The sequence below is a fragment of the Marmota marmota genome, unplaced genomic scaffold (assembly GCF_001458135.2).
Source record: "Marmota marmota marmota unplaced genomic scaffold, marMar, whole genome shotgun sequence".
In the NCBI taxonomy this organism is placed as follows: Eukaryota; Metazoa; Chordata; class Mammalia; order Rodentia; family Sciuridae; genus Marmota; species Marmota marmota.
The window spans coordinates 29,328,145-29,353,025 of NW_025999990.1; the positions used below are offsets into that span (position 1 = coordinate 29,328,145).

Below are 24,881 nucleotides of genomic sequence, written 5' to 3' on the forward strand. Positions count from 1 at the left end.
CCTGATGAAACCAAAAAGAGTCAAGCCTTCATAAGATCCTACACCCAAGACAAGAAAAGTTTCTCATTTTGGCATTAAACTATTTATTTAGTATTTGAAACATGGTGTACATTTATGAATTTGTATAAACATTTAGTACATCTAAAATCCACAACTGATAAACAATCTGTGCTTTCTTTTGTGTACAAGGTTGGAGTTTAACATCTGGATATTTTGGTGTTGTGGAGAACCAGTCTGTGAATCTAATCAGATTGCCTCATATTACCATAACAACTGTGACAGGAGTGATTTGTTCCTTAAAAGGGCTGCTGCTTGCCCAGAAAAGGTGTCACACTTTGGAACTAATAAACCAAGTGTCCAGGAAACAAGAGAAACATGGTTGATATGAGGAGGAAAGTTCGTGCAGGAGATTCCTGGAAGTCCACATCAATGCACAACAGGCAACTGAAGCCAAGTGGTGACACCTAGTCTCCCCTGCTTCCCCACCAGAGGGGTTCTGCGCAGCAGGAGCTGGTACTCTCTCTGCTCAGAGGGTGCCCCAAGAACGTCACAGCTGCAGCTCGGAGGTGCCAACCAGGCCCAGGGCTCTGGCTTCTTCTGGAGTCAGGCCACTCTTCAGGGTCCTTCGCACTGCAGTGATCACAGCCAGAGACACAAGGAGAGAAGGAGGTATTATGAGCGAGGCATGCAGCAGTCAGTACACCAGTCTCCCCTCCCCAAGGACCCCCAGGAATGCTGCACAACACCCTGCTCTTGCTGAAGCACCCAGGGTAGAAAAGATCTTGGGGATACAACAGGGTGAGCTGAAGGTGATACTGTCCAGAAGGGAAAGGGGCATGGACTGGGGCTAATAAAGAGGGGACAAAGGAGGAGGCTTCTGAGAAACGGGTGCAAACTACACAAGTGCTCACGGCAAGTGGAGAGCTCATTCTCTGCCCAGCACACAAAGTGTTAACAGAGCTGGAAAAGTAATCACAAAGCCTGGGAACGCAGGCACTTCAGTGATAGAAATTAAGTAAAATAGTGCACGGTGAGGGGATCAGCAAACTTCAACAACCCTATGGGTCTGCAGAAGGAGCAAGGATAGCTAGGGACACATTGGAGAACTCATGGCTCCATGCAGCCAGGTGTTAAAAGACCCAGGGCAGCAGACAGGATGAGTTTCTCTATGAGTGTTATGGGTCTCAGTCTCAATTTATCAAAGGACCCTTGGGGACAATGATTAAAGTGAACAGCGATTCCTTGCGGAATGGATGCCAAGGAGCAAAACCACTGAAGAAAAATCACCAAACTTCTGGGTGGGTTTGGGGATGTTTTCTACAAAATAACACAAAGCTCAAGAAGGTAGTGACCACACCTTCATTGGTGCTCATGGCTGGAAACTGGATCATTGCTTACATTTAACTGACAGACTTCTGTGTTTATCTTGGCAATATGGTTTTTCCCATTGTTTGATCAATTTGGATGTCGGAATAAAGGCTGGATCAGGGTGAATGAGAAAGCAGCTGCCCCTCCCTAGATAAGTCCTTTCATTTGACAGACCAACCAATTACATTACCCTTAATTTACAAATCATATTTGGCCTGCTCTATATTTCTTTTAAGGTTATACAGAGTCCAGGGTATTTATTCTATTTTCAAAAGAGTTGTGTCATGGATCTACCTTCCATTCTAAATCCCAAGTCAGCCATTCCCTGAGATGAAAACAGGCTTTTAATCAAAGTACAAAGGTCAAGCTCACCCTTAGTGTCTTTCCCTTTCTCCTGCCAGACCCAATTCCCCTCATCCCTCAGAAGCCAGGGGCTCACCTCATGGGAATGCAGGCAACACCCCAAATTCCCTACCTCATCAACACATGGACAAAAGCTCATTTAGTTAACAAAAAGAACTGAAAGACCTAGGCTCATGGTGGAATGAACAGAGACTAACACCTATTAATAAATGTCTTTGAATAGGAGCCAGTATCTAATGCATTGATTAGTCAACAAATCATTTATAGCAAGTCTATCAGATGCTCAACATTTAAAGAATTGAAAGTTGCATGGAAATCTCAGACATTAAATATGGATTCCTTAAGAATGGTGAGGGGTACCCCCAAATCATGCCACTCTTATTTCCAAACCTAGCTTTGGGCCCCAGACCTATCTATCTGCAGCATCTCCTGTACCCGCTCACCCTCCCCAAACTGGCCCCTTAGACTCCCAACTTAACTCAACCAGACCAAAAGTTTGGCTCCAGAGCCTTGACCGCAGACAGACTACACGTAACTGAGTAATGGAATTTGTTCTGTGGGGCAGTAATAAAAACACTAGTTTGTAATAACTGTAATAACTGCCTCTGTGCTTTAAACAAAGTGTTTGTTAAAGAAAGATCATTTTTAATAGAGGAAAATAAGATAAAAATCTCTCCCCTTCTCAAAAAGGAAAGACAGCCAAGACTACTTTATCAAGATTCAAAATACTGCCTGAGGAAGTGCATGCTGTACTAGCAGGCATTTCAAATTCCATTAACCATAGAAGGCAGCATAGACACGGCCTGGAGACTGCCATCTCTGTGTATGTAGGAACATATTCTAGGGTGAAAGACTATAGAGGCCCCACAGACTGATAGGAATTTCATCCATGAAGGTGTTTGAAAATGTTTCTTAAATGCTTCTGTTCACACATTTGCTCTAGTCCTGTAACTGATGTTCAGTTCATATAAAACCCTACATAAGGACTCTGACACCTTTAGCTCATGTAATAATCTCATAGACACGGGCCTTGGGCTGGCCTATCTGCAGTGGAATCAGGGACAGATCAAAGCTAATTGGTGCTGCCTCAGCCTCTCCATCTCACTGCACAGAGGCTGTGCTTACCCCTGTGGGTTCCCACTCAGTTTTGATGCTTCAGACCACGAGGGATCCTCTCCCCCTTCCCACACCCTCTGACCAGGGTCCAAGGGTCCTCTGTCATGGGGGAAAGCCAGCATGGCTTAGTTCCCTTTGCTTGACAAATGAATTCCCCCCAAAATGAGTAGTCATAGAAAAATATGCCCCATTAATGGATCTTACTGTGTACCTTCACATCAATACCAATAAAGTTCATAAAAGAACCTGAGTACTGACCCCTCCCCTTTGTTAAAGAGTCAAAGTTAGTTCACTTCGCCACTTGAAAAGATGAATGAAAGTAATGAGTTGAAATCAGTTTTGTGCCCCGATTCAAGCCATGCCTGTCATTCATTCATTATTCATCCATCATGATGGTCAGTCTGTTCATCATTCAGGAAATATTCCTGAGCATCTTCCCTGAGCCAAGTGCTTGCAAATGGAGGAGCCAGGTCAGGTTCTGACAGGGAAGAAGGGTAAGGAGAAACCCTCAGGGCAACAGAATGTGTCCAGGTTGGGAGTTGGCTCTCAAAGTTTTCCAAAAAGCAAAACAGTGCTCAGGGAATAAGAAAACAAGGGTGCTTACAAATAGGCTGCAGCATGTGGAACTGCACAAACTAAACCTCTAATTTTTCCATCAAATAGAGGTTATTGTCAAGTGAGCATATTGGGTCTTGCTCCATTCCCTATTTCTGCATCCCACTGAATGCTCTCCCATGTGACTGGCTCCCATCCCTGAAGTTGCTTAACAGCAGACTGGATGTTTATCTTTGTCTGCTTCAAGGCTCTTCCACACAGTGTGGGTCTCTTGGCTGGCACCAGAAGCAACCCTGTGCCCCAGACACTTGTGACAGCTCTCAGTGCCATGGTGATGGGGGAGGGGTTCTGAAGCAGGGCACCTCTTCAGTCAACATGCAGCACAGGACTATGGGGAATCAGGTGAAAAACAAGTTCTCTCTCCTCTCCTCCACCCTTAGAGATCAGGAAGTTTTTTAATCCTACAAAATGGTAACTCTTGGTTAAAACAAGTTGAATTTGAGAGCCATGGGGACAGCAGTTGTCATTTACTGAGTTTACAGAGAGATCTGATCACCTACACAGTAAGTGTGGAGAAGGGTGTTAGGCTGGCCATTCAGATCACAGCCACACTGGAGACAGCTGTGCCCTGATGATCGCTGGCAGGATGCTGACAATCTTTCATATTGATGAGCTAACCACTTTAGTTCCAAATGACAGAATTTTATTTCTGATCTTTCACCTTCAGATCACTGACAGTTTTTTTTTGTGTTTTTTTTTTTTTTGCATATGATGTTGAACAGGATTTGAAAATAAGTTTTTAACCCTTAATATTCTAAAGATTTTATACTTACTACCCTGGGAGCAGTGTGCCTAAGATCATAGGTACTGCATAGAAGTTTAAGATGCCTTAAATGGTTGGGCACAGTGATGCATCCCTGTAATCTCAGCTACTTGGTAGGCTGAGACAGGAGGATCTCTTTCTAGCCCCCATATAAAAGAGAACACTGACCTTTGACTTTCTGAATCTGGCTTATTTCCCTTAGCATGTTCTCCAGTTCCATACACATACCAACAAATGACTGCATTCTTATTTATAGCTAAGTGAAATTCCATTATGTATACACACACACTTTCTTTATCCATTCTTATGTTGATACCTGGGCTGGTTCCATAACTTGGCTATTGTGAACTGCACTTCTTTAAACATTGTAATGCATACGTCATTATAGCATGCTGATTCTAGATCTCTTGGGTAAATACCAATGAGTAGGATAACTGGGTCACGTGGTGGTTCCATTTCTACTCTTTTGGGTCATCTCCATATTGCTCTTCAAAGTGGTTGTACTAATCTGAAGCCCCACCAACAAGGCATGAGTGTACTTTCCATGTATCCTTACAAGCACTTATTTCTATCCTTGATGATTGCCATTCTAACTAGAGATGAAGTATCAGTGTAGTTTTGATTTGCATTTCCCTGGTTAAGGATATTGAACATTTTTCACGTATTTGTTGGTCATCTACATTTCTTTTGAGAAGTGTCTATTTAGATCTTTTGCCCATTTGTTGACTGGGTGTTTATTTTTTGGATTTTAAACTTACTTTATTCAGAATATTAATTCCCTGTTGGCAGAAGAACTGGCAAAGATTTTCTTCCATCCTATAGATTGCTTTTTCATGCTCTTGTTTCCTTTACTGTGCAGAAGTTTTTTGCTTTAAAGCATACTGTTGTTTCTCAGTTTTATTTCTTGAGCCTGCACCAGTATGTTGGTGTTATCCTTATTTTTCTTCCAACAGTTGCAATGTTTCTAATTTCTAGGCCTTTGATCCACTTTAATTTTTGTGCAGGGTGAGAGGGGGATTGTTTTAGTCAGCTTTTTCACTACTGTGACCAAAAGAACTGACGAGAACAATTTTAGAAGAGGAAGTTTATTTGGCACTTATGGTTTCAGGGTATCAGTTCACAACTGGCCGACTCCATTGCTCTGAGCTTGAAGGAAGGCAGAAATCATTGCAGAAGGGTATGGCAGAGGAAAGCAGTTCAGGAGATGTTAATCAGAAAGCAGAAAGAGACTCCCCCCATCACATTCAAAATATATGCCCTAAAGGCCCATCCCCAATGATCCAACTACTCCAGCTATACCCCACCTACCTACAGTTACCACCCAGTTAGTTAATCCCTATCAGCAGATTAATACACTAATCAGGTTAGGCCCTCATAACCCAATCATTTTACCTCTAAACTTTCTTACATTGTCTCACCCATGAACTTTTGGGGACATCTCATATCTAAACCATAACAGATATCTAGTTTTATTCTTTAAGAATAAAAACTTGGATACCAAGTTTGTTCCATTTGTTTAAAAGGCTTTCTCCTCCAATGTTATGTTTTTGGCATCTTTGTCAAGTATCAGACGACTATGTGAATTTGTTTCTTAATTCTATTTTATTGATCTTCGTGTCTATTTCTATACTAGTACTGTTTTTATACTACTAGGCTGTTTTGTTACTATAGCTCTGTAGTATAATTTAAGATGAGGTATCATGCCTCCTCCAGCATTGCCCTTCTTACTCAGGATTGCTTTGGTTCTTCTAGGTCTTCTATTTATCTAGGTCTTTATAAATTTTAGGACTTTGTTGTTGTGTTCTGTAAAAGCATCTCGCTAATATTTCAATAGGGATTGTATTGAATCTGTAGTTTGCTTTTTTGGTAATACAGTCATTTTGACAATTTAATTCTGCCTATCCATGAACATGTGAGGTCTTTACATCTTCTAAGATCTTCAGTTTCTTTCTTCAGGACTCTATCATTTTAATTCTAGAAGGTCTCTTACCTCCTTGGTTAGATTTATTCCCACATTTTGGGGGTGGGTGTTAGGCTTTTGTGAATGGAATTGTTTTTCTCATTTCTTTCTCAGCACATTCATGACTGGAGTATAGGAAAGCTCTTGATTCTTCTATGTTGACCTTGGATCTTGCTACTTTATTGAATTTGTTTATCATCTCTAGACTTCTAGTGGAATTTTTGGGACCTTTTAAGTATAGGATCATGTCATCTAGAAACAGATGATTTCTTATTTTCCTATTCATATCCTGTTTTCTTCTCTTGCCTGATTGTTCTAACTAGAGTTTCAAGAACTATATTGAATAGAAGTGGGGAGAGTGGACATCCTGCCAATGTTGATTTCTTAGTTTTGATAAATTCTCCTGTGGCCACACAAGGTGTTATCTTCGGGGCTGCTGGGTAAAGAATGCAAGGCAATTCTCTGTTCTATTTTTGTGACTCCTTTGTATATCTAAAAACTTTCAAAAAGTTAAAACCAACCTGGAACAACAACAAAGCAGAGATTCCCAGACCTACCCAACTTAATCTCAACTTCAGAACCAGTGAACAAGGGTCTCTGGGAGAAGCCCATGGCACTGCATTTGTACCTTCCCCAGGGGACCCTGACTTAAATCACTGTTCTCAGACTAAGATAAGGGGAAAGGCAGGGCCCTCGGGAAGGTGCTTTGTGGTGACAGGGTTGAAGTCTCCCAGTTCCACCTAATGACATGATGTCCACTCATGCTGAGACACCTCATGCTCATGCATGAAGTACTTTCTATTGTCACCGGCCTGGCTATGGTTCCTTGGTGTGGCAGAGCCCCTACAATGACATATTCCTCTATAACTGGCTACATTAGCTTCCATGCTACTTAAGAATCTCTTCGATTCTAAGCAGGAACTGAACAGAAGGTAATCAGTGAAAACACAAAAGCCAGCTGCTGCCCAAGAGTCATGTTACGGACTGAGGAGTGGAGCAGAACTGGGCTTGGGAGGAAAGAAAGGAAACAAGTTTTCAAAACTGTTTCTGGGAGAACCCACATCAACCTGGGAAGTCCTACACATAAGAGGGAAGGGTGCCTCAGGAATCCATAGGCTGGGTTTTCAGCAGTATTTCAATTCCTGGGCCAGACAAAACTGCCTTACACAGCCTTCCAGATTAAGTCCAGCTCATCAGTTCTCTGGATGTCATAACAATACTAACCAAAACCTGTGCCAACACTGTAGCCTGTGTGTGCCCAGGTGCAAAGCCATTACACCAGCATGCTGGGGGCAGGGAACATAGGTCTGGTCTACTTAGAGGCAGCTGGGGTGAGGTGGACAGTGTGGGGTGGGGGTAAGAGCGCAGAGTGACCGCTGAGGAGGTATGGCTGTGTGCATAGCAGCTCTTAGGCATCTGCAGGCAGCTTCAGATCCCCACCTGCATGAGGTCTCTTGAACAGAAGCAAAAAAGAACCTAGATGGCAGGGAGGGAAGGAGAGGGGCAGGTGGGAACTTGTCACAGGTGCCTAACAACCATCCCTGGGGCTGGCACTACTGCCTTCAGTGCACCCAAGAAGCCTGCAGCTCTGTGAGGCCAAGTAACTGTGGGGAATCCCGTCACCATTTCTGTTGAATGCATGTGTCAATCTCCAACTGTAAAAATGGATTTTACTGGAACTTGGTGGCAAAGATAATGAAATACTGTGACATCCCATCAGGAAGGTGCAGGGTGTTTTCCAGAACACTCTCTTATACCCTCAGAAAAGCTCTGGGAGACAGGAGACAGATTCTCAGATTCCTATTTCATTGCTCCTCCCTCCTTCTGAATCTGTGCTCTGGGCCAAATGGGTTTCTGGCATCTGGACAGACATAGGGACTGAAAGGCCTGCCTCCTCTCTCAGTGTGCCAGTTCCTTCTTTGGGAGGATGATTTATCTCAAAATGAAGCAACCAGAGCGCCTATTGAGTGCAGTGAAGCACTCTGTACTCTCCCTAGATCCATCTCTCTCACCTTGAGGCTTCTACCTGAGCCCAGCTTCCTGATGTTTTGCCATACTGAAGTCCTGGCCTCTGGCCCAATCTGCTCTGGAGCCCAGGCTGCCCTCTGACTCCTCTACCTGGGTTCAAGGAGATCTTCAGCACTCTCTTGAATTGTTCTATTTATCCTCCTGTCCTGTGTTGATAGGGTGGGTGCCCTCAGCTGCATGAGGGGTCAGTCCATCTTTAATGAGTTCTAAATATCATGAAGTGCTGAGTAAATTCTAATGACACAATTGTTGAGAAGAATCTGATCGAGAAACCCTGGTTGTCTCTTCCGACATCTTTATTTTGTTCCAAGAACATTAATTTAAAAAGCTCTCTGGCCTATTGCCATGTTAACTTCCCCTATGAAAGAACATAATTGGCTCAGGGTAAGGAAGGAAGAACTATTTAAATAAAACAGGGAGATTTTTCTTAATGGGTTTAAAAAAAAAAAAAAACCTGGATATTTTCAAATACCACTTTGAAAAAGTAAGGACAAGTGAATTATGTTATGCACTGATCTGGTCCAGGGCTGAATCTACTGTTTTGTGAGTCTTGCCTTCTGTTTTCTCTGAAATAGATTCAATAGTATTTAAGATTCAATAATTTTCTATCTCTAAGAAACTCGACTTAACAGATAGCATACTAAATCCTCCCATATTCTGCAAAAGAAATAAGATTCTAGTCACATCAAATGAATATGAAGTATTTGACCCTTCAAGAGGAAGGTTGATGCTTACAGGATGCACACATATACAATAGGGAGGTGATCATGGTGTGAGGGGTGGGGATCAGGGTGCACAATCAGAGGCGCCCGTTCCTTTCCCAGTAGACCGAGACATCTCCCCACTGAGCCACCTATTCTCATAAGTATGGCCAACCTTAAGTTCCCAACTAGTTGTAGGTCATATCAGAGTGATGATATTTTTACAGAAATTTGTCCCTGAGCCCGAAACTCCATGGTCACATCATGAGCAGTGCCCAGAAACCCCCATGGAGGAAAATTCAGCAGGAAATGGGGCAACTGGCCTTTCAACCATGACACTGCCTGGGCTCTGCTGGAAAAAGATAAAAGTCCCTAATCCCTAGCGTTAAGCTCAAGGTGACAGGCAGGTGACCAGTTGAGCAGGCCTTCCTTCTAAGATAGGATCAAGATGAGAAACAATGAATGTGACATGGGGGTGGGGGGTAGCTGCTTCTCCTCCCCAGCTATCGGAGCCTGCCCTGCAGCATCCAACTTGGGAGAACCCCTCAAATGTCCTTGAGCTACACCATATTTTAGTCAAGGCCAACATCTAGGGAGCCTAAGAGGACAATTAGCCCTGGGACAAAACAATGCTCCAATATGCTGAAAAGGGAAACCAAAATATGAAAACATAAAAAAGAGCTCTGGGAACTTTCTCCCTGGGTCAGGGTCACCGGCCAACTGGAGAACCTTGGTTAGAATCAAAGAATATATGAGATGAAGGAGATGGACCATTCTGCAGGTTAGAAATCATCTATGCCATTTGAAATATTTTGCTTAATAAAGACGCTGACTGGCACTTGCTAGAAAAGCAGCAAAGTGAGCCACGAGGATCTATAATCTGATTAAGACGCCCTTGACATGTCTCATGTGATGACATGCCACGCATGTGTTAGCTGGCTGTTTGAAGTGTATAGGCCTCATCCCCAGCATTACACACAAAAGCAGACATTTAATTATCTCTGGGGATCCTCAAGTGGCTTGCAGGTCATAAATTTCCAGGTTATGGGATGGGTTCTGTTTGATTTTGTGCACTAGGTGGACTATAATTGTCTTTAGCCAAATGAGTTATAGCCCAAACATGTCGGTTATTCATTATTCCCTTGCCCCAGCACCACCATTAAACAATCAAACACAGCATTGCTCCACAGTGAGGCCCAAACCACTGAATTTCACATAGATTGTACAAATTGCTTTTTTCTTACTCCTTTAACCCTTTGTGAAAAGCTGAAGCTCACCATTCCTTTCTAACAAAAATCAAAGCCTAACATTCCTCGTCTGTTGACAGTGCCATTGTTAATACATGAAACCCGTTACAGATAAACATTTACATGTATATGGTACTGTATTTGTTATAGTAACTTTGTTGTGGGGAAAAAATGTGCTTGGCTAAATAAAAAGAATATATGGGATAAAATTGGAATGAAAATGATACCACAGGAAATTATTCTATATCAACCACAAAACAGGCTCTTTCAGGACTGAAGAGGAAAATTATTTATGACTGTGTTACTGTGCTCAGTGATATTATAAATCTATGAATCCTACTCTTTCTAGATCACTGAGAGGGCCAATGCAGTCATGGAACTTATAGGAAGTACCCAATCCTTTGGCTTCCAAGGACTGGCCACGTCGATGTATCATGCATTAACCTTTTGATTTGCGGTTCCTGGCTCACCTCTGTCACACATTCCCTGCCCTGGTATTCTTTCTCTACTCTTCTCCCCAAGTCCACCTCCCACAGGCTTTTCCCAGAAACACACCAGAGTCATTATTGCACTGAGATTTCTCATATCTGTTAAGACCAGGAGTTAACAGATACAAGGCTTCTACCATTTGATTACCGGTCTATCAAATTAACAGGAAAGCAATAAAAAAAAAAAAAAGCTACTATTGTAGATAATCCACTTAAGACCCCAAAAAGCCTTTTGCAAGCTTCATTCAAAAAGCTACTTAAGATTTTTTATTAAAAAGCAAGAGAAAATGGACAAATATGATAGACAAGTCATATACTGCAAGAGGCTCAATCTTCCTCATGTGCATGAAATGTAAATTAAAACCTGTACTATTTGACACTATTCTGATAGGCAAAAATGGAAGTCCCACATTGGCCTGGAGCAACTTTGCGATTTGGTATGCAGCATTCAGCTAGTAGTGGATTAGCCTTGCCCCTTTGGAGAAGATTTGTCACCTGAGGATGCCCCTACTTTCCCAAGGGACAGGACCCTCAGCCCCTACCCCTGGGGTTCTGAAGCTGTTGGTCTGAGTAAGCCAAAATATCTGGAATTTAAAAATCTCTGCAGAATATTCTGAGGGGCATCCAAAGTTGGTAATCACAGCTCAAGAGCCTCATCACTCAAATGAGTACCAAGGGTTAGCAGCATCAACTTCACCTAGGAACTTGTTAGCAACAGACTTGTGGCCCACCCATCTTACTGAATGAGAATCACATCCTCAGCCCCAACTGTTTTTATTTTTTAGGAAAAAATTACCATTAGAAACTGAACAGATTATATCAAGGGAGCAAGGTCCCACAGGCTGCAGGAACCTGCTTTAGCATCTTTTACACCCTGGAAGCAAACGTGGCAAGGAGTCAAGCAGAAGCATGACCCTGCATCCAGTCACCTTCTGTGTGAATCTCATGGGTGGCACAGGCTGGGTGCACCATGTGTTTGAGTTTTTAGTGAACTACCCACCTTCCTAGGGTTTCTTTCACTTTGGGGTACAGAACAAGGGAGCAACCAGGCTCTGTTTCCTCCCGGCCATTCCTCAATCTCAGAGGCAAAGTGGTAGAGGCTGGGACTGAGTGACACAGCGAAGGGCTGAAGCCCAGGAGCTCCCCTGAAACATCTGGGCCATAGCTAATGCAAGGAAACATCAAAGGACCCACAGGGATCCCGTTTCTCTACCGAGTGGTCTATGTGAGACTTGGCACAGAGCCACAGCCAACAGAGGCTCCTCACCCATCAGCTCCAGGAGCAGGCAGCAGGCTCAGACCAAAGGGGAAAATCAGTTTCTTTGATGTCCTAAATCCTGTTTGGTGGGGAAAGGGAAAAAACTGATCTGCCTAGGCTAACATTATATATTGTAAGCATCCTAATGACCATCAAATCACTTGCTACCCTGATTTTCACCTTTGACATGCAGGTGGGCTGTGGCAAACCCCTGAGGGAACAAGCTTCTAACCCAGCAGGAAAGTGGTCCTGGGTCCCTCTGGCAAAGAAGGCACTCACCCCAATACATGAGAAACATTTAAAGACCTTGCAGACCTTCCTGGACAAAGTATGACTTGTGGGAGGCCTGGCCACAAACAGCAAGCAAACTGGTCAGGTGCAGCAGAGCCCCCTCCTCTATAGAGACCAACACTGATAGTGAACTTGAAACCTTTCAGTGGGTTTTTTGTTGTTGTTGTTGTTGAGAGCTACAGGTGGGCACTGAGACAGCTACTGAGGATTCATGGAAGCTGCCTCTGGATCTCTGCCCTTCAGGGTTATACAGCATATAAAGGAAGATCCTTCCAGGGTTGAGACCCTCACCCCTCCTCAAATGCACTCACGAGATTTGCGGTTGGCCCGAGATCGCTTCCTCTCCCTTGGCACCACTCGCTGACTGGGCACTTGGGTGGCCGACTTGACAATGCGGTCCATGATCTCATCTGCAGCATCGTCTGTGATGGTATGTGAGTCATCAGTTCCCATAGCCCATGAATTAGTGGATCCTGAAAAATTAACCAGAGTGCAATATATTCAAAGAGAAAGAAAACACAAAAGAAATCATTTGCTTCTTTGAGTTCCTGACATCAACGATGGATCTCAGCAAAGCCAGAGTCAGAGCCTCAGAGTGACATATTCAGGGTGCTTAGCTGGACCCACTTGTGACTAATACCCTCCAGGCGCTGCCCAAACTTGTGCTAGGGCATTTATTTCATATTCTTTTCATACCCCGTAATGACTATGTTCTTGTCTTTGTTAAGTATCTCTACCCCTGCCAAGCCCTGTGATCGCCTAAGGGCAGATGATCCATGCTGTACCCAACTATGTACATCACTGATACCCAGCAATGTACAGAGAGGCCCACCAAGAGATTTACTAAGTTACCTTTCTATGAGTGGTTGTATACCTAGTAAATGTGAACTAACCCTACCTTCTCATATATTAAGTAGAAAACAAGGAATTTTTAATACACAGTTTGTCTTTTAATTACTTAGCTTTTCAAAATTGTAATAGGATTGCCCTCTTCAATCAGTAATGTGGATAGTGACTTAATCTTTTCCTTTGGAGAATAAAAAATCACCTGCTCCTTGACCAGAAAGATGTATTTATGAGTAACTATATATTCAAACAGGCCAAGTCCAGTGTCAAGGTATCTGCCTAAGCAAGCAAAAAGCACCACCTAAACATGGGTTCCCAAGTAATGGCAAATAATTAGAAATCAATGCGAATTTATATGTCCAGAACTTTGCCTTTGTGATAATTTCCTTATGAAATCTCTTCTATGATGGTGAATGTTTCTACAGGAGGAAAAATATACAACAGGTTCAAAATCATTTATTTCTACTATCTACACTTTATCTTGTAATAAAATAATTTACAATGTACAATTTCAAAAGTCTGTAGTTAGAGTTCTCAAACTCATTGCCTATGGAACACAGGTAATCCCAGGCTGAAGCCAAAGAACAGTCAGCTTTTTCCAATGGGAGGGGGAGGGGGCGGGGGGAAGAGGAGAGGGGGTTGGTAAATGTTTAAAATGGAAAATTTTAAAAATTTAATGTTAATGTATGTTAATAAGCATATGTTTAAAACACATTAGTTTGTCTTCCCTACTGATGTTTTAAAAACTTTTGGGGCTTGGAACCACCTGACTGGAAATGAATGAATGAAGAAAACAAATTGATGGATCGAATTGAAAACAATGGAGCACAGTTCAGTGCATTGTGATTTTCATGGACACACGTGTTTGAAATTTTACTGCAAATATGAAATATGCTATAATGTACTCATAACTTCTGCCAGTAAAATTCATGTGACTGAACATGTAAATAATTCACACTTTGTAAGATCAGTGCCAGAACTCCAGGTGTTCTGTCTCCTGCATGGGTGAGCCCTGCAGCTACAGGACGATGATGTTTTCAAACGATGAGGTTTTTTTTTTTTTTTTCTTCTTTTTTGATACTATTGATCAAGTTCTTGAAGTTTATTTTGCTTAGCTTTTTAGTGGGAGTGCATCCACAGCCCTGGAATATGCAGAGCCAACTCTAGTTTCCCTGCTCATTCCTAAGGGAACTTGGTCTATCTGCTCCTATCAGAATGCCTTTTTTCAGCATTAATAATGTTTTTAAAAACAGACTCTTCCCAGAAGTGAATTTTTGAAATTGCTGCCAAGTTTTTCCACATTCTTAGGATGGTTTAAGTGTTGTAACTGCAGGTGGCAGGACTCACGATGGCACAGCTTTCAGACCAGGACTGTAGAGCCTGTGTGACAATGGCCCTCCTTGAAGTAGAGCAATCAAATAGCACAACTGTTTTGCCTAGCAATTTCCTATTTTCCCTTTTGCCTATTGATTTATAATTCTGAGTCTTATCTTGAAATGTCAAACTACCCTTCCAAAAATACACACAAAGCTCAATCAATTATGTTTATTACCCATAAGACATTTTCAGAGCACTGGGCCAGAAATGAAGGCACCGTCTAATTTTCCCTCTGAGAATTACCAATGTTTCCCATCTCCATTTTACACATCCCCAGGGATCTGCTTCCAATGCAATTGTCAGAGAGGATCAAAAGGAACATCTTGCCATGGGTCCAGAATTGTCAAACCTCAGTTTTGTGATGACTTCATTCCCTCCTGCGACCTCATTCCTGGTTTTACTTTTAATCTCCTCTCTGCTTGGTTATTGTCCTCACTGCCTGATCTCCAGTTGTTCTCATTCTTTCTGGCCATGGATGTTTTTCTCTAGGTAGAAACTTGGTACCCACAGGTAGCCATCAGAGGAATACTGCCCACACTTCTTCCCATACCCTGGGAGCCAATGTGTCTCATCTCAGTTGTCCAAGTGTTGGCAAGTCATTTATGTATACTGAGATGTCATGGAGGGGATAGAACATTCTAGACTATAATAGCATAATACCATTTCACTTTGGCTTCATTTTTAAAGATATGGAAATTATAGCTTGAAAGAAAAATACTGTATTTTTTTTCCTTTTAGAAATCTAAACAGTATACAAGAAAGAAATTATACCAAAGTAGATATTAATATTATTGTAATATAAAAAATGTTTGCCTTCATCACTGAAAGACAATTTCCCTGGAGATAGACTGCTAGGTTATAAGCTTTTTCTTCTGGCAGTTTAAAAATGTTTTTTTTTCTGGGTTTTTTTTTGAAGAGTGAGCCATACTTCCTGATCCTGGTCCTTGGAAGGGAATGCATCTTTCCTGTGTTATAAAGATTTTATCTTTGTTTTTTGGCAGTTTGCCTATGACATGGCTCTATTTATTCTGCTTGGACTTGCTAAGTTTCTTAAATATTTGAGTTAACACCTATCATCAATTGGAGGAGTTCTTAGCTATTATTTTTAATATATATATATTTTTAGTTGCAGTTGGACACAATACCTTTTCTTTATTATGGTTTATTTTTATGGGGTGCTGAGGATTGAACCCAGGGCCTTGCACATGCTAGTCGAGTGCTCTTCCGCTGAGCCATAACCCCAGCCCTCAATTATTATCAAACATTTCTTCTTATCCCTTGTCTCCTTCTGGTACTCCAATGACACATTAGATATTTAAGTGTGTCCCAGACATCTCACACTTTGTTCTTCTTTCTTACCATGCTTCAATTTGTACACTTTCTATTATCCGTCTCTTCTTGCTGGAAACTGCTATTGAACCTATCCACTAGGTCCTTATTTCAGATATTTTATAGTTTCAGTGATTGAGATCAATGTTACTTTTCTCTAGAGTCTCCTTCTTTTCTTCTGTTAATAGATGTGACAAGGTCCTGAGCTAGCTTGAGGCTAAATGGCAGTTTTAGCTAAGAAATTAGTCCACCTTTCTCTCTAGGTATCTTGAGGATGAGAGCTGTGTGCTTGCTCTGCCATGTGTGTTATCCCCAGTGCTTGGAAACGGCAGGTCGCTGGCAGCCTTTCTGGCCCAGGGCCCCCACCCACTCCCTGCCGGCTCAGTGATACACTTAGCCAATGTCTTATGGAGTAAATCCCCTGTACTCGGTGCTCCTCAATTCTAATCTCTATGCCAGCTCCACCTGGCTAGTATGAGTTCTACTGTTTTATCTTTGCTGTTAGAGTCATTCCACCCATGGTGAGCCTGGTTCTTAGCCTGTGCCCAAATTCAGCAAATGCTCCCAGAGGAGTAATCTCAGCTTGTCCAAAATTCTGCTTTCTCAAGTCTTCTTTCATCACATAGTTCCACAGTGTCTTTTAAAAGAGGGATTTCTAACTTGTTATATATTTTTTTTAATTCTAGCCATGGTAGCAGGAGTGGTGGCTTGCCACTCCTTACTGCATGCTGCCTGGAAGCAGAAGTCTCTTTAGAGAGGAGTGAATGTGAAGACAAACTAAACAGGCTCCCTCTCTAAGCCCTTTCACCTGTCAGCGAAAATGAACCCATACTGAAGAAATCCGGCACTAGTTTTTCTCTTGGTTTCTTCTGGTTGGGAAGAGACATCAACAGCCTATTTATGTTCTATTACCTGACTCCTCCTCCCAGGATGGACTCCATTGCACCATTCTGGCATCCACCAAGGTACAGAGGCTCAAGGCTCTGGCCTGATGGCTGGGGTCACATGGTGCCTACACTAATGACTTCCTGCACCTTCCTGCTGGCCCCACTGAGCCCAGGGCACTAAGCCTGTGAAAGCTGCCAGGCACAGACTCACCCAGGATGTGTGAGGCCTTTGGGTACCACAGGGAGCAAGTGAATCCCCTCGCCTCAACAACTTATGCATTCTGTAGACCCATAAATTTATTTTTATTTTGTGATTCTTCCAGATTGACAGTTTCTACTGCTCAGCATTTAATGATAGTATTTTCTTCACTTTCTGACTTGCCCTACTTTTTCTTCTTTGTTTCTACATGGGCGCTCTCTGTCCTATCTTAGAATGGAGGCCTTGTCTCAAACCAGACATCAGAATGCATGATGTCATGCTCAAGGCTGTGTTCTCCTGAGCTGCATCTTTCTGAAGTTGGTCACTATAGTCTGCATTTTCATTGCCAAAATATGTTAATTTGTTTTCTTCTCCTAATTCCACATCTTAAAACTACTCAGTAGTCAAAGAATTTGGACAGATCAAATTTCGAGGACCCTAATCTTTGATTGTTTGATGTAATATATATGCAAATATTGAGGGTACAGCTTAGGATCAAGGTTGTAGTAAGAGATGTGACTTTTCTACTGTCACCTGTGTCTCGGTGCAACACTGAGGCAAAGATGGATGGAGGCTACCTTCCTTCTAGCATATTCAGCTAAACATGAAAGTAAAGGTCCTATTACAGGGTAAAGACCAAAGTCCCACATGAAGGAAGAAAGGGGAATTAGAATCTACTGTATTCACATGAAGTAAACAAACCAACCAGTAACTTTGTTAAAAATCCTGAAGTACAAATCCACAAAACTCTGAAGGTTCTAGAACACAACCTGTGCACATCTTTCAAGATTCTCTCTGGAGGATTTGTGGCTCTCTGGTTCTCAAGAAACCTCAAAAAGCCATATGAATTATGTGATGGGAACACACCTTCTCTGAGAAAACTAGCAGCAGCATTTATGTTTTCCTTTCCTGTTGAAGTTATTGCTGCTATAATTACTTTTACATTTTTAAAAAAGTTGACAACAGCAAGACTCTAGAAAGCATGATCAGTGAGTAAATCAACTGGAAGTCACTGGTGAACCTTCTTGGGGGCTCTTAGAGCATGGCCCTCTGGATTCTAGCTGCTTCTTCCTGTACTCCTGGAGGCCTGAAGGCTTATCAGAGTCTTAGAAGATGTTTGGTAGGCACTGCATGCATGACCAAGTTTCTGTAATAAGCTAGCCCTCAGCCCAGCTTACCTGGCATATTCAGTTGTATTTATTGTACCAGCATAATTATTACCAGCATCCTCTTTTAAACTCCAAAGCATTCTGTTCAGACAAAACTCTATGGTTTCTTCTAGCCATGTGCATAGCATGTGCTAAGTAAACACCAAGAGGAGACAGACCATCTCCAGCAGTTAATTCCCTTTAAAGCTTATCCTCTTTAGGAAGCCTAAACAGGGACCTCAGGAGTGCATTGAAGAGATGGGGTTTGGACAGGGCCTGCAAATAGTGTCTGAAGGTGAACAGAAACTGGAGCAGCCAGACTGAAGGGCATTCCAAGCTGAGAGAACAGCATGAACAACAGGGGACACTCAGAGATATGTAGGGTATTTAGAGAAGGGCGGAGCCAACAACATGGAAATGAATAAAAGCCAAATTTGGAAAATAAGCCCAGATTACAGGGGCCTCATAGGTCAGTGTATGTGGTATGGATTTTAACCTATAGCAGAGAATTTAGGAGGACTAACATGATATCAGATTAATCCAGAGAAGCATGAATGCTTTTTTTTTTGGTACCAGGGATTGAACTCAAGGGCACTCGACCACTGAGTGACATCCCCAGCCCTATTTTGTATTTTAGTTAGAGATAGTGTCTCACTGAGTTGTGCTTAGTGCCTCGCCATTGCTGAGGCTGGCTTTGAGCTCATGATCGTCCTGCCCTAGCTTCCCAGGCTCCTAGGATTATAGGCAAGTGCCACTGCACACAGATCCTTAATTCTTAAAATTAAAAAAAAAAAATCTCAGTTATAATTAAAATCTGGAAATGCCAAAGTCTTTATCATCTTGAACTTTTAGTTTTGTCCGTTTTACTAAGGATGTAAAAAAAAGGCACAAAGGGTAGTGTTTTACACCAGGGGTTGGGAAGCTTTTTCTATAGTCACTCTTTTGGGCTGCAGAGCCTAGAGTCTGTCACAATGGCTTAACTCTGCCGTTATGGTGCAAAGCAGCCACAGACCATACACAAAATATGGCTGTGTTCTAATAAAACTTTATTTACAAAAATAGGAGGCAGACCAAATTTGGCTCTCAGGATGCAGACTGCTGAGCTCAGCTTTAGCTCATGAGGATTCACTCATAATAAATTCTGTGTTCATAAATGTGTCTCTTGGGGAGTGTTGTTTGGTTTTGAGACACAGCCATTGGAGGTGAGCGGTAAAGGAAGGTGTGTGCTTAAGTTGGTCCCAACAATTCAGGAAGGTTGATGGCCCTTTGTGGCCATACACTGGGCACAGTGATCTGTATCCTGTAGTGGAGACTTGACTCCCCAAGGTGGCCAACCCAAGACGACATGCCCCACCCACCAGGGCTCACCTCTGCTTGCCCGGCTGCGTGTGCGGATGCCCAGCACGGGGGTGGCATCCTCCATGGCAGGGGAGGTGGTTTTCAGTACGGCCTTCATGTTCTCATGTTCAGCTGCATCCTCGGCATAGCTCAGACCCTGTGGCTGGCTGGGTGGTACCGGACAACTGCCAGAGAGCTTGCCAGTCTGCAAAAACCAAAGGGGTGTTAGGACATGAGGAAGACTCCCCAGGAAGCCAAATCAAGCTTAGAAAATGTTTCATTGAGGGAAACTATCTTTTCTGGTTTTGTGTGCATTCTGTAGACCCATAAGTTCCGACAGTCACTGAGGTTATCAACTAATGACAAAACATCTGTCACTGAGGTTGTCAGCTAATGACAAAACAACTGGGCCACTTAACTCCAGGGATACTGTAGACTCACTGCACTCCCGGCCTGGGAATCCTGCCATATGGGCAGAGGTGGCACTAAGCAGAGGGAGCGTGGTCACAAAGACTGAGAACTCTGCTCTGCCAGCAAATGGGACCATAGTTTTCCCTCAATTGACATCTGTCTACAAAAGATGAATTATTAGAAAAAGAAGCCACCGGCCCCAGAAGGAAGTCCACCCATACATCATCCACTGGAGTGGCTCTCTCTGGGCTCAGACTCCCCAGTAGTCGTCCACTAGGAGTGACGGAGCAACTGGAAAGAGCTAAGGAAAACAAACTGAAGCCTTGATGTGAGAACTGAAACGTACCTTCTTAATCAAATGTACTCAGCTTTATTTTTAAACTTTAAAACTAGAATGCAGGGAAATTTCTCATAAATATTGGTTATGATGAGAGAATTGCAAAAGTGGGATTCGATCATGGCACGTTAAGAGTTGGGGAGGGTTCTTCTGAATCTAGATCACTTCATCAAAAAGGAAAATGAGGCCCTTCATGGAAACATGGCCTGCAAAGGCCCCATGTGGGTTAGTGTCAGGGTATAGTACAGAACATGACAAGTAAATTCAAGCTGAAACAATTTGGCAACACTACTTTTGATTATGAAAAAATTTAGTTCTATCAGTACTGGGGATTGAACCCAGGGGTGCTTTATCACTGAGCTATATCCCCAGTCCTTTTTTTTGAGATAGGACTCTGCTACATTGCTGAGGTTGGCCTCAAACTTGCCATTCTCCTGCCTCAGCCTCCCGGGTCACTGGGATCACAAGCATGCACCACCACACCTGGCAAGAATTTAATTATTTTAATAAGCAATTCAAACTTACAATGATTTCCTCTAAGTTTACCTGAACAAAAAGGCAGGTCATATATATTTTAAAGAGGCAATGCTAGAATACTGTGTATATACAAGGCCAAACATCTGGTGAAGAACAAAAAGATTAACATCTGTAAAGACAAGCTTCACAGTTTCCTGGCTTCCTCTTTTCAACCAGTGTCTCAGCCACAGCCAGGAGTCTGGGACACATCTGGGGCTTTGTACCATCTACATTGCTCCATCCTCATTTTCCAGGGTCAATGAGGCCCAGTTTGGTCTCTGAAGCAGAACCCAGTTTCAGGGGAAGCAGCCCCTGCTTCTGCACACACATCAATGCCACAGGGGCCAGTCAAGGAAATGGGCAAACAGCAGAGGCTGCCCAAGAGCTGGTGATATAGAGGCTCTGGTGTGGCACGTGGCCACTGCCTCACTTCCTCTTAGGATTCTTTATGTAAGTTATTCTAGAGTCTGGTTCTCATACTTGAGCTGCCAAAAAACTCACAAAGGTGGCTGAAGGTAAAATTCTTCGTTCAGTTTTCTAGCAGTAGGGAGAGATCCCCTGAACCCACCATTAGTGACAAGGCTACTGATTAGCCTGGACTCTGGGACAGATGGAAGATGGAGTCAACCCCCTCACTTCCTAGTACACAGCATGACAAGAATTCATCAGATGGTTAGTGGTCAAATGAAAACCAACCAGAAAATGCCCATGCATGGTTTAAAGCACAAAATGGTGCTGACATCTCATGCTGATTATGTTAGGTTAGACTTTACGGCACACATGAAAGGTCAAATGTGGTATTCTTCACGTTTATAAATGGTCATACCTCAACTTCATCCTCGTCATCAGTCTACCCGACAGGACAGGACAGGACAGAAAAGATAGAAGGATTCTTAGATGGCACAGAAGTCAAAGATGAGATTATCTTAAAGTCACATTACATTAAAACAAAAAACAACAACAACAACAAAAAAAAAAAACTGGCCACCATAACCAGGGTACACCCTCTTGAACTGGGAGCTGGTAGGCCCTGCTCTCCTTGTCCTCATCTGGATACTTGTTCAGTAAAGACAAGCTGTTTCCAGAGAGTCTCCTGACCTTACTTTCTGCTCTGTGCCCTGCTATTTACTTCATGGCCACATTTCTCCCCACCCCCAGTACTGGGGACTGAACACAGGGATGCTTTACCACTGAGAAATATATCCCCTATCCTTTTGTATTTTTGAGAGAGGGTCCTGGCTAAATTGCTCAGACTGGCCTTGAACTGGTGACCTTCCTGCTCAGCCTCCCGAGTTGTGGGATTAAAGGCATGTACCACAGCTGACTTTGGTGGTCATATTCTACTGAGGCATCACCACCAGCTGGTCATCAGGGTGTCAGTAAGTGGACTGACCTTAATTTACCTGGCTCTGCCCATCAGCAGCTGGCCACCTCTCATCTGAAGTGTAGAAACCTTCCTGCCCAGGCCACTGGGCCTGGGAACAATGGTTCTTCCATGCATAGGTCAGAAAGGACAAGCTGAACAATTTCTGGGCAGAATGGGTCATATTACTCTCTCCTCAGACACATGAAGTTTAAGCTCTGTATACAACCTCACCTGTCCCTCATGGTGGCCATTCTTAATTGACCCTGTACTTTCAATTAATTTACCAGTAGATAAACTTGACTTCAAGTGAAGGGTCACTTTTCTAGATATATATTGGGGGTAAAAAATCCTATTAAGTCTCTTGATTTAAATTAAGCACAACTTCAATTTTTGAGAGCTTCCACCAAGGTTATAGACCATGCCAGCAAATCAGATACAAGTTTCATGGGAACTGACTGCACTTTTGAAAGTCTCCAGTATATCACATCCTGCCCTGCCCCACCAAAGGCATTATGACAAGAGACGATGGTCCTGCTCCACTGTCTCTTTTGTCTTATGACATTTTTAACCAGGACGACTGGCATTGTTTTCAGCAGCCAGCACATGTGCAGAATGCTACACATACAGAATCCCTAACACCAACCCTCACTCCACTTCAATACAAGAAACTATTGGGGTTGAAAGAGGCTTACTTCACCACTTATTTGGATTATGCCAGCAGTAAAAAGGGCCATAGCTGCCTAGTTTTCCCTTGCCTATGCCACCATTGGTCTAGAACAGCTTGGGATAGAAAGATAAGGAGTAAGTTTCTCGCTGAGCCTTGCCTGGGGGGAACCTCTGGATCCTGAAAAAAGACCTGTTACATGCCTATGAGCAGAGAGGGCACAGGAGGGACAGCACTCCAGAGCTGACACGGGGCCGGGTCGATGAAAGCAGTCTTCAGACTTTACCCTCAGACTTATCTTAATTTAACCGCAACCATTTCCACCCTCAATTTTATTCAGCATCTATATTAAAAGTGATGAACTTCTAGCTAATGATGTTCGGGGGCCCTTGATTCTGAATCCATTGCCCAGCCTCTGACTCAGTGGTTTCAGTTGTGTGTCATTTTCTAATCATACTATGATGTACTTGGGTGTGATCTTGTCTTTCATTATGCACATCTTCCTTGGTGCCCACCGCAGCGCAGGGCATTTCTTAAACAAGCACAGGGAAAACTAGAGATTTTGTTTTGCCTTGGTGACAATACCCCAGTATTCCAGCAGATGGCAGCCTTCCCACATGAATGATGCTACTTTGACCTATAAAAACAAGGATTAGGATGGGAATGAGCACTGAAGCCCTTCCTGCTGCTGTTATAATTCAAACAAATAGGGTCGGGGATGTAGCTTGGTGGTATAGTGTTTGCCTAGCATGTGTGAGGCCCTGGGTCCAATCCCCAGAACCGCCAAAATCCACCAAACAAAAACCCAAATAAAATGTGAGAATCCAGGCTGGTAAATCCTAGGACTTCATGGTGGAGGGCAGAGGACTCATGGTGCACCCCTTAGCCTCTCTCAACGTGACTTCCTCTTCTACAGAGGGGGATGATAGTTTCCTATAAAAGGGGAACAATGATTGTCTCTAGATTTTAATGGTAATTTAAATATGTTTAGACCAAACTCTAGAAACAATTACCTCTGTTTATAGCTGAGAAAGCCAAATATTCTCAGAGGACGGAATTTTAACAATTAGTGGGATCTGTTAAAAAACCAAGAATTTGGCAAGAAATGCTGATGTGTTTTCATAATTATAAGCACGCTGGGCTGTGTCTTTTGCCCTTCAATGTGTCTCATTTCCAGAAAAATAAGTTATTCCTTTTTGAAAGTTTTAAAAATACTTAGGAATGAAATGTGGGCTGTATTTTTCCCAAACACATTCAGTTTGCTTCCTGAATCCTCCAGAAGGCTAAAGATTCTGCTGAACCCAGGTTTCAGAAGACAAATGATAGAGCTCATAGTCCTGGCAATTAGAACCGCCAGGGGCTATAGAAAGGGATCCTTCTGCAAAAAAGTGGCTTGGTGCTCCCTCGGGGTCCAGAAAGTTCCAAGGAAATAAGGAACTTAGGGAGAGGTAGGGGATTAAAAGGATTGATTAGTCCATGGTTCTACTTAGAACTGTCTTAAGACTACAGTAAAATTTCTTGGTTATGGAATCTGGATTTCCATGTGAAGTCAAGACCTCTCAGGAATGTGGACTCTTAGACAGCAGTAGCCATGTTCCCTTTGTTTTGCCTACAACATGAGCATGCCTCTGGGCAGAGAAGGCAGGCTCCTTGAAGTCTTCTGAATGAACTTCCCACCCCCAAAGAAATCTGCCTACTTTGAGTTCAGCTGAGATTTCCACCTCCCCTCCCCTGATAATGGCAATCCCTGTGACTTATTCCTGTACTCATTCCATTCCCTGTATCACTGGAGATCTTGTGTGGCTCAAACAAGCACAAGTGGGAGAAGTTCATGGGTACCAATCCAAACATCAAAACAAACCAAAAAATCCAAACATACCTTCAACAGGTCCCAAGTACGATCTGTCAGTATTAAAAGAAAATTGACTATTCTTCCCGAGTTTGTCCAAGAAAAAAATAAATGGTAAGGAAAAGAATTCCCACATAACTTTTTCCTTTCCCCTGAAACTGGACTTACAGCTTACCAAATAATAGATGAGGTGTGCATGTTTCATGAAGAGACATAAGAAAGAAGGACCTGCTTATCTTTGTTCTCTGGCTAGTGGGTCCCTCCACCCTGTGCCTATGGAGCATGTCCCATCTACATGCCCACTGTACCCGAGGCCTGCATAGGCTCAAGGCTGAGGTGGTGAAGATAAAGAGTTCAGGAATGGGGAGACATACAAGTGGCCAGGGGCACCCCACAGCACCATAGGGAAACTTATG

At 42.9% G+C, this 24,881-nt stretch overlaps 1 protein-coding gene across 1 annotated transcript in view; it reads right to left on the minus strand.

Moving 5' to 3' along the window:
* Nucleotides 1-66: 66 nt before the first annotated feature.
* Nucleotides 67-24,881, minus strand: part of Fhod3 (formin homology 2 domain containing 3) — a 389,221-nt gene continuing 364,406 nt past the window's right edge. Inside the window, exons 26-29 of the mRNA XM_048806588.1 lie at nucleotides 21,413-21,436; nucleotides 19,353-19,527; nucleotides 12,510-12,671; nucleotides 67-630 (exon numbers count right to left, since the gene is read on the minus strand). Of these exons, the coding sequence (XP_048662545.1) occupies nucleotides 548-630; nucleotides 12,510-12,671; nucleotides 19,353-19,527; nucleotides 21,413-21,436 (444 nt within the window). The 3' untranslated portion in view covers nucleotides 67-547. The remainder of the gene's footprint in view (nucleotides 631-12,509; nucleotides 12,672-19,352; nucleotides 19,528-21,412; nucleotides 21,437-24,881) is intronic.